This window comes from Lipophrys pholis (assembly GCF_963383615.2).
Source record: "Lipophrys pholis genome assembly, chromosome: 15".
NCBI lineage: Eukaryota > Metazoa > Chordata > Actinopteri > Blenniiformes > Blenniidae > Lipophrys > Lipophrys pholis.
In genome coordinates this window covers 19,063,777-19,078,662 of record NC_137642.1, presented here as the reverse complement: position 1 = coordinate 19,078,662, position 14,886 = coordinate 19,063,777, and the positions used below count along the sequence as shown (strand labels likewise).

The 14,886-nt window shown below is 41.3% G+C and overlaps 2 protein-coding genes across 2 annotated transcripts in view; one reads left to right on the top strand and one right to left on the bottom strand.

Moving 5' to 3' along the window:
- cdh23 (cadherin-related 23) overlaps nt 1-14,886 on the bottom strand; it is a gene marked incomplete at its 5' end in the record, with an annotated part of 174,404 nt that overhangs the window by 18,430 nt on the left and 141,088 nt on the right. The gene's annotated exons all lie outside the window — the stretch shown is intronic.
- Nucleotides 1,149-13,891, top strand: vsir (V-set immunoregulatory receptor). The gene is made up of 7 exons (XM_080482427.1): nt 1,149-1,500; nt 8,354-8,755; nt 8,911-8,961; nt 9,051-9,161; nt 9,420-9,447; nt 10,290-10,465; nt 12,156-13,891. Exons 1-7 carry the CDS (start codon nt 1,419-1,421, stop codon nt 12,191-12,193), a joined length of 888 nt encoding a protein of 295 aa, XP_080338553.1. The 5' UTR covers nt 1,149-1,418; the 3' UTR covers nt 12,194-13,891.

Genomic DNA, 14,886 nt, shown 5'->3' with positions numbered 1-14,886 from the left:
TACATGTGAAAAACAAACAAGCTCTAACATCCAGAATAACTTGTTCACAGTTCACTTTGTATTTAATTGTTGGTCGCGGCAAAGAATAGAAAGTTGAAAACTCACGTGACTGGTGAAAAAAGACAAACAAACAAGAGGGATCTGAAACTTTATTTGACTCACTATTAAATTCACATGGAAGATTGTAACAGAGTATTAAAAACAAAGTGTCTTTGCCTGAGTAAAACGATATCCAGTAAAAAGCAAAAGGAAAATATGTGATGGTAAGACAAGAGGTTACAGTGTGGTCATGTCCTCTCCTTTCTTGTCATTTTGTCTGTGTACTTTAGGAAAATACAACTTAAAATGTAACTGAAGTGGAAGAGAAACAGTGCAAACTACAACAAACCAAATAACAACATGAAGAGGGTCAATATTCAGAGCAAAGGTCGGTTAAAACCAGTCTGACCTGCCAGATACCCCCCCCCAGGGCAAATTAAGAAGACTGACAATCTGATTTACATCCTCAGACTTCAGCGGTTAAAGGAGCCATTATGGCTAAAACTACTGCGAAAACAAAGTACAGCTCTTGGTTATACATGCACAAATGTGCTTTATTGCATTTAAAGTTTACTATCCTACATGCATTTAAACATTAATAATTTGTTTCTATTTAAGGTTATGAAATGTTATGCTCAGAAAATAGATTAGACTGCATTTGATTAATTTCTTTGACAAAACTACTAAGTTTAAGTGTTTACATAAATATATATATTCAAAATTGCCAAAGTTTACAATAGTAAAAATCTGGGTCTTTCCAGAAAAAGTTGGGAACCACTGCTATAAAATACTACTACCACTGCTAAGTATAGTAATTCTATTTCCAAGGCCTTTTATGTGGATATATGCTGTATATTGTTTTTAATATTGTTTTTAATACAAATGTACTACTCTGAGTTGATGCTTTTAATAATTTCCCTACGTGATTAATAAAGCGTTTCTATTTCCATTCTGTTCTAAAAACACTCATCAAAGACCTGGAGCCTAAAAATACTACTTTCTTACGACCATGTGAGTATTTGTAACTCTTTCCTTCCACCAGTGGCAGTTTCCAGCCAGAATGGGGCTCTTTCTGCTGGAGGGGTGGGGCACGATGAGGGAGAGGGGGCAGACAGAGAGAGTGACAGCGGGGGAGGAGCAAGTTTTTGACTTGTATCACGTTGCTTGTGAGCATTACAGCTCAGAGGGCTCAAGTCAAGTTACAGAGAGAGATTAGGGGGAGAAGCAGCCCCCTTTGTGTTGTGTTTTGGTTTTGACTGGGTGGGAAAAAAAGTTGAAAGGGTACTTGTAGAGATCTGATCACAGCCTGAGTCCTGATAGTTTTTTGTTTAATTGTTTTTTTTTTGTTTTATTTCGGTGTGCTTTACATCCAGATAGTCATGGAATGGGAATTACACCGTCGGATCTTGGGAAGGAAGTGTGTGTTTTGGGTTTTCTACCTTCTCTTCTCCACAGCTGGAGGTAAGCATTGGAACAGCCCATCAGTCTTGTTTTACTGGCTCTTGTGGCCATCGGAGCGTGTGTGAACTTGTCAGTCGCGTTTGAGTGACCAAACAACTCATTTAAACTACTGATTTCTGCCTGGACGGATTTCACTTTTTGAAATTAAATGTGAAAAAAAACTTTAACTCCGCTCATGTGCGCACAACTTCCCAACATGCTTTAAAAGCATTTGAGATTCTCAATCACCAACTATTGTAGGAATAATAATATTCTGAAAGGAAACGATGTATCATATTCCAGTAACATTTGCGTCTTAGGAACATAACGATCATAGCGTGTTTGTTTTGATCGTGTTTTTTTGGAAACAGCTGGAGCGCGTCATTAATGCGCGTACTGACCACATGTGTCAAAGAGAAGGAAAACTCCGGTAAAGACATTTTAAGACTTTTCAGATTTCGCCTTGTTGCTGTTTTTGTTTTGAGGCCAAACATCTGGCATGAAGCTGTTTGTAAGTCCCTCCCCATGGGACGCGCTGAGGTGTAAATCCAGCGTAAACTAACTCGTGAGCGACTGCTGGCGACTCCGGCCTATGCTGAAAACGTCAACCCTGTGATGAAGGGAAAATAAGGTGATCATTTAAAACCAGATCAGGAAAACGTTTCTTTAAAAAAATAAAATAAAACAACCGGTGATGTCTTTCACAATTTTTATTTTCATGGGTTATCTTTTCAAGTTTTTTTCTTTTTTCTTTGAAATTCCCATAAGGATTTTGGAATTGCTTCAAGTTGAAACAACTGACTCTAGAGGAGAGAAGAGAAGCAGCTGGTGCCTCAAACTCTCAGAGGTTATCAGCTTTCGGCTTTGGGATTTGACTATTTGAGATAAACTCACGAGATAAGTGCGTGAAACCTATGTGTAATGTTTGCCTTCAGGCTGATGCATTTTGAACTAAAACATATGTTATTCAGAACATGATAATATATCATCTGATATTTTAATGGCAGTCTTTGTGGCTCGGGTTATTATCTGTCGGCTATAGTATCCATTGATGTATTTTATTTGAAAGTATGAGTTGGACTATATAACTTCAAGTTCACGGGTCATGTAACAACCCAATATGATCTAAATAGGGCTGACCTGTAAAATGATAACGGTAACCTATAAATATGGACTATTCCAAATTATTGTCTTAGTTGTAGTGCAACTATACAAGTACATCCCCCAAAATCTTAACATCTAACGCATTTTCTTAAGAAATCTAAAATGTACCTGCCTTCAGTGTTTCTCTTCCTATTAATGTAGACAGAAAGCCTGTTACTCCTCAACTTTAAGCAATATCTGTCTCATCTGGCTTTGATGCACATTAATATTATTACATTAGTTTTCACTTTTGCATCCTTCTAATGGAAACAACCACTGCTCACTGTTCAGCTTTGGGTCTCAGTGTTTTCATTCTAATCTCTGCTCTGGCTAATGACCCATAATAGATAAATAATGAACAGCATATTTGTCTTAATTGTTTTTACACTTTGTAAGGTCATCCCACAGACCTCATAGTAGAAAGACTGAATGCAGAACAAGCAGTACAATTTACAAATAATGAAACACCAAATAAAAAAATACAATATAGCAAATGCAATTCAAATCACACCCATCTGATATTATTGTCCATTTTACACCTAAAACCAGTTTGAATTAGAGTTTAACTGAATTAGTTAGAATTAGAGCTGTGTGTAGTTTAGGTGGGGCATCCAATAAATTATCATTACAGTTTTAAGATCATTTTGACTCTGGGTGCCTTTCTTTCGACACTGTTAGGATGTCATTGTTTGGGAGTTTCCTTCCTTTCAGCGTATGATGAAAACAGCTGTTTGTGCCACTGCCAGTAATGGGCTTCCACTCTACAAAATAGGACTGGAGAAAATCAGAGCAATAATCAGAGCCTCTTTTCCTCTCAACTTTAGATAAGCAATTTGGTCTCTGGGGCACAATGGCCCAGTCCAGCAAAATGCCAAATGTTGTGTGCAGGATGTGGAAGGTCACTTTTTCTGTTCTTGATTGCTCTGATCTCATGTCTTGTATCGGTTCATCTTCAGTGAGAATAAAGGTTTCTCCGGTCAGCCTTATTGATGAGAAGTGTTCTTTTGTGCAAAAGCTGGAAGCCATGGACTTCTCGCATTTTCGCAGATAAAACACAACCGCTATCGCGACTCTGATATATGAACTGTCAGTGACCTTCACGCTGATGAATTTCTGAACCGCACAAGGATTCAGCATTGACCTACACTAACAACAGCCCTGACTCTCTGTCGTGGCAGAAGAACCTGCAACATAGTGAGACTTGTGAATCAAACGTCTAATATTAATTTGAAAAGCATCCCAAAGCATGAGGATTCAAAAACTGAGCACTGAAGTCAGTTTGTGAAAAGAATAATTGGAAAAAAACATTTACACTTTCACACTAATTTCTCGTCTGTATTACTACTGGTAAATTAGGGAACAATGCTGCAGCCGTGCTGTAAATGTGCTTACAGAGCACTTATTTCACAACTCTACATATTTGTTAGCCTTTTACGCGAAGTGAGGCAATGAGGAACAGGAAGTGTGTGACTGTCTTCACAGTGTGGACATACTACGTTTACGTTATCGTAATAAAGTAGATGCTGCTAATTACTCAAACCAATGACACAAACTTCTGAACATAATGACCCGCTGTGCGACCCTTAACCACTTCCTTTAGGGACTATAGTCAGCTTCTGAATACCACAGTCGAACATTTCCTGTTGCTGAAAAGATGCATCTGTTTGCTGAAACCTCAGTTGAAACTTTCCAGTGTGTGGACAGGCAAACCAACTCCTGGTTTAATAGAAACACTTCTGTGGGTTGGTTGTCATTACCATTACAACAGGGGTGAAAAGAGTGACTTTCAAGTGTGTGTTGCAAGGTGGAACATTTATCTGCACGAGTGTAGAACCGGTGCATGTGATAAAATACAAGTTTTACCAGCAGACTGCGCAGTGAAGGTGGTGACCTTATGTGCCTTGGCGGAAGGTTAATTTAGGTCATTAAACTAAAAACTGAACAAACATGAATCAATGTGTAATTAATTCACACAGACTCCACTGCATGGCTGAAGGAAAGCAAACTGTCAGTGGCAACATGCCCCAAACAGGTGGCATCCAAAGTTTAAAACAATGGAGGGCCTGTTTCTGGGACCCTCGGGGGTTATTGGGATCCTGAGAATGGAGATCAGAGTGGGAAATGTAGCTCTATAATAAACCCAAAACACAGATGTCTGGTGCATGCATGAGACCAAAAAAACCCAACAAAAAAACAATCCTGATTGTTCAAGACAAGCTTGTAGTCTACACAGTTTTTTATTTCATAGTTTGTAACCACATCAAGGTGGCTCAGGTAGTGTGACTCTGAGGTAAACAGGAAAAGTCAGATCATGTCAGTAAGATAAACCCAAACGACATCTCATGTGTGTAGTTTTGTTTGTTAAATGGCTGCTTACCATATATGCAACTCTAAAGTAAAAAAATCTCAAATTTCTCCCTTCCATCATAATTCTTACCTAGCAGACAGGGTAAGAGAGAGAGCGATACCTGCAGTGAAAAAGAAGGGTGGGGTCGGTGTGAAACAGGAGAGGAGAAGGTCTTCTCTCTTATTGTCTCACTATGTAGGCTGGAACAACTGTGGATTACAGTTTCACTTTAATCACCCTTCCTGCTCTTCCTATTGCTCTTCCCAGCTCACAATGGCCTGTGGAGAGTTCAGTGTGTGTATCACAGTGTGTGTATCACAGTGTGTGCGACACACACTCACACGGTATATGCAAACATGCACAGCTAATCAAAGAGCAAAGCAACTCAACTACTGCATTTCCTACCCAGCTAATGCTTGGAACTGATAATGACATTTACTCTAAAGCAATTTGTGCGCTTCCTCATTATAGTTCTATATAGTCCACCGGCCTCAGAGGCTCCATCACACGGTGCATCTGCTCCACAGCAGCAGCCAGACACGTGGCTGCTGATGGTTACAGGAAGCTTCAATCACATTGAGGGGTTCTTTACTTTCCATGCATCTTCCAGTTCAATGTGTGACGTCATTGCATATGATTCCACAACTGATAAGTCAGTCATTCAAAAAGAGTGAGTTGTCCCTTGACTTTAAAGCACATTTTGACATTCTTTACACAGTTCAAGATCAAATACACTTTGGGATTTAATTGCACCATCCACCTTTTATATGTAAGCCAAGGTCGCAGTGCGCTGAGTTGATCCCAGCGGACTGTTTTTGAAGTCAGGGCACACCCTGGGCATGTTGCCAGTTCATTGCAGGACAAACGCAAAGAGACAAACAATCAAATTTACACCTAATTCATTTTCATAGTCAACAGCTCAAATGCATGTTTTTGGACAGTGGGAGGAAACTACAATAATTGGAGAAAGCCTATGCACCGTTGCACACACAAGTAGAACGCACCTATAAACCTATTACATATTTACAAGAATACTTGTCTCTCATTTACATACTTTTAAAAAAACCTTTTATACAATATAGAAGTATTGATAAGATATCTGCAGAAATATCTTTTGCTTGGTCTGGGAATGGGTTGGGGTGTCCCAAGAAGAGCTAGTGGACATTTCAGGGGACAGTAATGTCCACGTTCTTCTATTGGACTAAGCAGGAGAGAAGATGGGATGTGAATCTTATGAATCCACTCTGGTGGTGCATGGGATTACTAAGTCTTAACTTTGAGTTGCTGGAAGTTGCAGCGACTGGCTGTGGTGACCCCTCGGGTAAGTGGGAGCCGCCAAATAGATCATACTCACACGGAAATAAGATCAAATTAGTTTCTGTAGACTAAAGTAAAAATAATGAGAAGCATTAGGTACCTAGAGGTTCAAAAAGTGCTTAGTTACTCTTACAACTCTTAAAATTGATGGGCTTTATTTTTTTATTTTGCAGCTTTGCCATGTTATATACAATGTGAGTAATCGATGAATCAATCGGATTAATCGACATTGCAAGTGATTGGTGGGAATTAGTTGTAATCTGAAAAAGACGTGCGCAGAAACATCACCATGAAGTAGAATTTTCTTATCAGTGTGAGCAGTAACAAGAGGTTATCATGGATGCGATCGCCTCTGAACACTTCGCTGCGGTACATAACTTTGATAAGGGGCATCATTTCTGATTGCAGTTGTGAGCACAGATGCAACTTGTGTGGGATTTTCAGCTCAATGGCCGTGAAAAGGCCTTCACCTTTAAGGAGTGAGAAGCCAGACAGAATGGTTTGGGTGGGATTAGTGTTCAGGATGGCTCAGGAAGGAAGTCCACTCCTTAAATCCTGGCTCTGACCACCCCTTCTGCTAATGTACAACCTATGATTTGCTGTGGCACAGCATACCGTATGCATATGCAGGCATAGTTCATTTTCACCACAGTCCACCCCCCCCTGCATATTTGCAGTTCACGTGCATACTCACAGCCTTCCTGTCTCTCTTGCAGCACAAAGCAATCTGTTGCATACGAAGAGTTGTAATGATTTATTTAACCGCGCAAAGCCAGAGAAACAGTGTAGATGTGTTGCTGAGCATGCTGCATATACATACAGTATATACTGAAGTATTTCTTTGCGTGGGTGCATCATAGCTTATGTTGTGTCTGCATTATTTGTTTGGTTCTTTTTAGGTGGGATGTTATTTAGTGACACGCCATGTACACAACACAAATGTCTATTTTACTGTCTTATTGCAAGGAAATAGTCACTGAAAGCACACGTTTCAGAGTCAATGTGTGCACACATATGAATACTGCAGTGAAGAATTGAGAACAGGATGTGGTTTATATCAGATGCGAGAGTGAGAAAGACGAGCGATATGGAAAACAAATGTCTGACAGCTGTCTAGTTGTTTTCCTGGTTGCAAAGAAAGAGGTACATACAGATCATTTATGTTACTGTGCTGTCTTCAGAGAACAAAAGTAACATTTCAGCATATTTAATGGGCGACAATAACTTGTAGCGTCCGTAATGTTGCAGAAAGTGATCAAATAGGACATCAGTATGATAGCTGCACCGTGCCTGGCTTAATAGTGAGACGTCAGATGATTTCCTGTATATATATTTCTGAAGCTAACTGGGAGGAACAGGCAATTTAACTCCCACAGGAGGCTAGTATAGTTATTTTAGTCCTATTTCTAACCACACTTTGAATAGACAGAAATAAACTGGGCTGACCCAAACGCACAAAAAACAGGGCGAGGCAATTATTGCATGTTGGATCTAAAACCGTGCCGAGGTCGGTTGTTTTACAATTACTCATGGCATGGTGCCAATCAGGATCCTTAACGCACACATCTTTGGCTACCTCGTGATTTAGTTGGTGTGCATGGTCGTGGTGTCGCTCTGTTTGTTATGCGATGGGCGAGCATCTTGTTCACGGTGAACCCTGCCTTTCATGACACATTTGCTTGAATAGATTGCAGCCAATTGTGTAATTAACCTGAATACAGTGGACACATAAGAGGGATGGATGCGATGTGAAACCAGAATTTTTTGAGCAAAAGAATGTGAAAGGTTTTCATAGCATATCATCATGTGCCTGGATTGGAATTGGGCTACATCTAAATGGATGGACGGATGGATGGATGGCTGGATCGATTGATGGATGGATGGATGGATGGGTGGATGGATTGACGGATGAATGGGACTATGGGTGGATGGATGGTTGGATTGATGGATTGATGGATTGATGGATGGATGGATGGGTGGGTGGGTGGATATTAGGAAGCCAACAACAAGTAACATGCACGTTGTACCAACTCTGTCTGATAAATGTTTTTCTGTCTTTTTCCTAAGGGGAGAAGTCCCACTCGCATTCCACGCTGACTGTTTATTCGCCCCACCTGCTCTACACTTGCCCCGAGGGAGCGACTGCTCAACTGGTGTGCGCCCAGAGAGGTGGCGCTCTGCACCCGACTGATGTCCTGAGACGCATCTGGCTTTTCACACATCACACTGAAAAGCACTGCACCGGAGCCAATGGCCCACGTAACATCGTCCACCACAGTGGCAACCACACCCTGCCGCCGGGATTGCACTTTGGTCACGGAAACCAAAGTTTATGGATAGTCCTGCAGAATGTGACCCACGCTGACCAGGGGCGTTACTGCTGTATGGTCCTCGACACCGTTCTGGAACATCAACATGCGAAAGTTTTGCAGAGGCCCCACAGTCATATTATTCTCCACGTTACAGCACGTAAGAACTATTTATGTATTGGTTTAAATGTGCAGTAACTTAGTCAAGTCTTTTGCAAGTTTGAAAGTAGACCATGATGTGGTCTGATTGGGATCTTTAAAGTTGTGCATAAACACGGTGGTGAACAATTCAACAGTGTTTATTTTCTTTTGCAGGGACAAATGGAATTCAGAACTGCACTGTCCTGGATCCCACACCAGCTGATGGTATGAAATCTCATTTTAGCTTACATGGTCAATGGATGACCGGCCAGTTATTCTGTTTATCTAACTCAGTCTCTCGGTTGCTTCCCCAGGCTCCGTGCCAGTGGAATTGGCCATAGCCGCCTGCCTCTTGGCTTTCCTCTCCCTGCCTCTTATTCTGGTGCATGTGTACAAACAGAGGCAAAATGCCCAGTCGAGCAGACGTACGTACCACTGATATACACAAACAAGCTCACCCTCACGCACAGACAGTGATGCCCATTTCCATGTCCATGCTAAGGGTCAAATATAAATCTATCGCCCTGGGGTTCCCATATTGTTTGTTCTCACGTATGCTTCCTGTCACTGAGGTGCATTAACAGTATTTCATACAGTAGGAAACGCATTCACACTCCATCTGTAGTGTTCCGCTCTGTTTCAATTCACTCACAATGGCCCATTTCCTGTTTCCCCTCTCCCAGGTGCACAAGAGCTGGTGAGGATGGACAGGTATGTTTTCCCACAGTCATGTCATGAAGCTGATTTCACAGCTTCAAGCACACAGCTGCCGTCACACAACAGTGTTCTACAACGTTCCTCAATATTTCTCATAAAACGTTCTCTTTAAGGAACAGGATAAGTTCAAACAGTGCATTTAAAAGTATGGGTCAGGGCTCCAATAGGGAGGGACCAGAGAGCAGGGCACTCCTCGGAAGCAGCAGATAAATGCTTTTGGATTTTGGGGAATAAATCATGAAAAGAGAAATACGTGGAGAGTAAAACTCGATTATTTCAGGGAAACATATTTCTAGTGGACAACTAGTAGAAGAGTTTTTAGTGCTGATGGATCCCAATAGCCAATAATTTATAATGCGAAAAACATTAGAAAGTCCAGTGCGGTGTGAGAGTTGGGGGAGCTGAGTGGGCACCTTTTGGTTGAAGCTCTGTCGGGGGGGTGCGCTCATCCTTCAACATTTTAAAAACTCTACAGTTAGAAGGGTGCTGTGCATTTTTTCCTCAAGTAAGCTTAAAGAGTCAGTGCAAAATTCAAAATAGCTTTAATTAGGATTAACCAAATAAGACAAAGGGAGATGATTTATGGCTTACAACACAGAGGCTTTATGCACAGAGTCTAATGTGTATCATTTTGGTACTATGCTCAGTGTTCATTGCTGCTCAACATCACACCACGTACAAAAGCAGCCCTAATTGCAAAAGCAACATAGCTTCTTAATGTCTTGAGCAATAGATGAGTTTTGCAACAGGTTATTGGGTCATGGCGGCATTTTTTTTTTAACTTAAAGCGCTTCTCTCTTTTTTTTTTTTTTTTTTTTGAATCTGTGTGTCTTCAGTGAGGCTGTCGGCCATGAGAACCCCGTGTTTCTGGGAGGATCGCCACAGATAAAGACCCGCACTGTTTCACAGATCATGGCCAGACAGTCGTCTGAGACAGGTCGCCACCTGTTGTCTGAGCCTGGAACTCCCCTTTCTCCTCCTGCACATGGCGACGTGTTCTTCCCAACAGAAGGTAGGACACCCACAAAAGAGTAGAGTCAGTACTTTGCAACAAAGACAGAACCTGACACAAAGGACCTCCCGCTGGCTACAACCATAGCACTTAGACAACAATATGAGGTTCCTCGCTTCTAGAAGGACTCATTCACATGGCTAAGTGGGCTTTCTCAGTGACTGTGCCATCTCCTCTGAAGAAATTCATCCCACTATCTCCACTTTCATTTCACTCAAATTATGTAAAAATGTACTTTAGTGGCAAAGAACTGTATTACAGAATAATGTAATCTTGGAAATGCTGTTTTAAAATGTACTCTCAGTGTGGTAAAATACTCTGGTACAATCAAAGAGAGACCCCGGCTTTGTACGCTTCCTGGGTTTGTTGGCGGCGGCGCTGGTGGAAAGTGTCTCACATTCCAGTGCAAAATTGCATATGCAATCTCACAACAGCTGGGATGAGTCTGACATTACTAACACATTCGGTGTTTAATGCCCCCCCCCCCACACACACACACACACACACAAACACACACACACACAAAGCTGAAAGCACCTTCTTGCCGTCTACCTCCCAAGCCTTTCTCCACCTATCAGCACTCTCATTTAGCACTAATGGGCCCTTTCAGTCATTCTCTCTGACTCAACTTGAAATAATACTTGGACATTAGCTACGGTGAAGGGGTTCAATCCGTCGTGTTTTTGTACCGATTCCTGAGGCACCTGCACCGACATTCCAGGCATACTGAGCACAGTCTTGGATGGAGAGAGAAAAGAATGGCTCACTGATATCATCAAATATGATATTTCTGACATCTTAAAACAGTCCTAAGGTATATTTCGACTTTGCATAAACAAATCTCTCAAATGGCTGATGTCGGTTACAGAAAATCGTCTTAGTAGACATGTTCTGCTTGATGTCATCTCAAATTATACCAGTGTTTCCTCTCAGAAGTCGATTTATTCATATGACCCCTTTTTACCACGGAAGTGCTTTTCACCCACTTTACACTGCTACTCTCATTTACCTGTTCAAATACTAATGGCAATGGCTGCGTTGCAAGGTTGAACATGTGAACAGGGTGAGAGCTGGGGGAATTGAATCACCAAATTCAGGACTGGTAGATGAGCCACTCTACCAACTGAGTCACAATCACCTCAGTGCACTTATAAAAAAAATACAATGGGGATTTGTGTTTATTTTTTTGTATTTGTCAAGGCGAATTGTCCCATCTTCAGCTCATTTCCTTCAATGGTCCACAGATACTATATACAAATACGCAGGATCGTTTACAGTCAGAGATTTTTTGTAAGGTGGATCAAAGCTTCACTTCAGTTTTCTTCATTGTTTTTCTGCTTCAGCTGACCTTAAGCTTAGCGGAATTAAACTAGCAGCACTTCCCCGTTATCTTCAGCATGTCGCCACTCAGACTTGACGTCCGTTCTGCTTTTTTATAGGTTTCCATTGAAACACATATTATTGTGTGACGTTTTTCTGTTGTAGTTGGTTTGGAGAAAGAACCGCTGTCATCAGACTTTACACAAGATAGATCGCATTTTGGGAAAGAAGTGTAATTTTGAATGTTCAGCCGCTTTCGTATCTTATTTTCCACATGTCAGCACACAGATGTGAAATGTGCAGTTCTGCAGGTGGATGCGCCGCTTGATTTCTGTGTTCTCACTGACGTGCACTTCTTTTCCTGTTTCAGACACCATCCCAGAGTCTCCAGACTTACTGCAGGTTTAAAGGGGAGTGAACCCTCCTTCCATTGCTCTTACTGCTGATCAAGAAACAGTCCTGCAACTCTTTTCCACTTCTCTCTGCCTCCGGAGCGATGTCTGTTTCACAATAACCACTCCAGGGACTGTGGCCTGTAAACTGTCTGGACCGCAGGGGGGAAAAAGACGACATTCTTGATTCCAAAACTATTTCCACCTGCAACAACAGCTGGAGGTCATAAGCAAACATTTGCTTGCGACTACTTTGGATGCAGGCAGCAGATCGGCTCGTGTTTGCTGCTCCATCCAAATGCATTTGAGGGCTCCTGGAATATATAGCATCGTTGTATGATTCTAACCATGAGCCAACAACGCTGAGAATAGTGGCTGACAGTGAGGCTCCTTTTCCACAAAGTTGGTGCAGACTTGTGCTTGTTTGGTTTGGTCGTCCAAATCTGTAATCAAACCCTAAAGTTATGAAGCAAGCACCCTGTATTCTGTCCAAATACCACCACTGATACAATTTGCATGTGGTGGAAAACAGAGCAAACAAGAGAAATGTGTAAGATAAAATGCATCAGTACATATTTTCCCGATTGTGTGGGAACTCTCAAAGAGATAATCTCCAATGCAAAGAACACATATTTTGTGGCAATCATGGCAGAATGGCAACGCGATACTCTCCCCGCATCCCTCATAGTGTAATTAGGTGGTCCAGCCGAAGAGTGTGTTATTCTTATACAGGATGGCAGTAATTTCGTTCATGGCATTACTTTGTTCCGCTATAGGCTTGTTGTTGGTCTTCAACCTTCTTTTTTTTTTCTTTTTCTCATTTTTGCTACCTCGATTACTGTCAGCTGACGCTCTAAATATTCTTTCCTCTCCTGCCAGAAATGCTGCACTTTACAGTGGCCTTAAATATAACCACGGAGTGCTAAAAACTGCAATTATTATGATTCATACTTATTGATGGTTGTGCTTATGCCCATCTTGATAATGAAATATTGTATTATGAATGTAGCCTTACAGATACATAATATAAAACCAGCAAAAACTGATCACTGCTATCACAATGCTGTTAAGTGCACATTTGTCTTTCTGGATTTCACTGTGGTTATGTGTATACAAAAGTATTCATTTGTGTTTTATGTGTGCAATGAGGCTGATAAGCCAGTGCTGTCCAGCCACAGTTTTAGGGGAAAGGCTTTGAAATGTAAACCAAACACCAATCATCTCAAAGTGGATTGAGGAAAAAATAAACAAACAAACAAAAAAACAGAAGTAAAAGTTAATGACTGCCGTGTAGGGAGTAGGTGCCGTGTGATGTTGTCAAACCACTGGTGGGTTTGGGTTTTTGTTTTGTTTCCAAGCTGAGGTAAAACATATTTAGCAGGTTCTCAGTGTAAATCATCTCCAAACTGATGTGTGTAGTTGGTGTATATGTCAGGGATTAATGTATATCTGATTCCCCATTTTTTTTGTAAAGAGTTTAATTTCATTTCTTATTTGTATTTTCCGGTGTTTTCTTAGAGTGTGAGTGCGGTGAGTGTGTCTGTGTGCTCTCAAAAGTGTGGAGTGTGAGTGCAATTCTTCATTTTTATACTGTAAGATGCTTGTATTGGAGCATGAATGCAGTGGATGCATGTTTGCTCTGTATACTGCTTTTAAATTGCCCTGTTAGTAGTTTGTATAATAAAGTGGAGCTCTTAAACTTTAAAACCTTGTGTCTAGTCTCTGAAAAGCATTGTTCCTTTCAAATGGCTGGTCTCCAAGACTATTACTACGCAAGGACGCACTGCACTTGCTGTCTAGGGAGCCATCGCAGACAGAACAAGGCTGTTCCACTTGTGTGCCTCTAAGATGGTGCACACCAGAGGGAGACTGGCATTGAGAAGAGAAAATGATAAAACAAACTGAGTTTTGAGTTTTATGAGAAGAGACGGAAATCTTGGCTGGAGGAGGTATTGTCTGCCGATGGCTGTTGTCCTCTGTCTTGAGCTATTCCTGCAATCTCACATTTGCTATTTATATCAACAAGAACTACTCTCCTACCAATATGTACCACTCATGTGTTCGCGTGTCGTCTAGACGAGCATCAAAACAGGTGTCACAAGACAATGGAGGCAGTTTATGTGATTCACATAAACAGTACACACTTCGCTCTGGCTGTGCACATGAACACACTGAAAAAGGTTTAAAGGGACATTTTTGAAAGAGGAAAAACAACAACATTCCACTTCCTCTTTCGAAAATGTGATATGTTGCTTTCCTCTTGACTGAAACTAGTGTTTCTTGTGGCTCAATACCCAATTAGCTATCAAAATTAAGTGTAGACTTCTATGTCCCTAATTGTTTAGACACCTCTGAAAAGATTGACTCGGTATGATGCAGCTCCCTGGAGATGAGAATCCTGGTGTCCCTTGAGGGAGCTTCAGTGAGCAGAGGGGTCATGAGGCTTTTCCTGCTCTTCCAAAATGAGATTAGAACATGTGAAAGAAAATCATAAACACTTTCTACAATCGAGAGCAGACCTGATACACCTTTTTCATGAAACCTGCTGTTGTATGTTTGCGAGAGTTTGTGCACCACTGGGGGCCTAACACTTTTCTTAGAGGCAACATGGGGGTGCTGCTGGAAAAAAAAGGCAAGGAACCAATGGCCTAGTGACTGATCTGGAAGTTCAAGTCAGGGTCATTAGATATGTGGCCCTTTTTAGACATC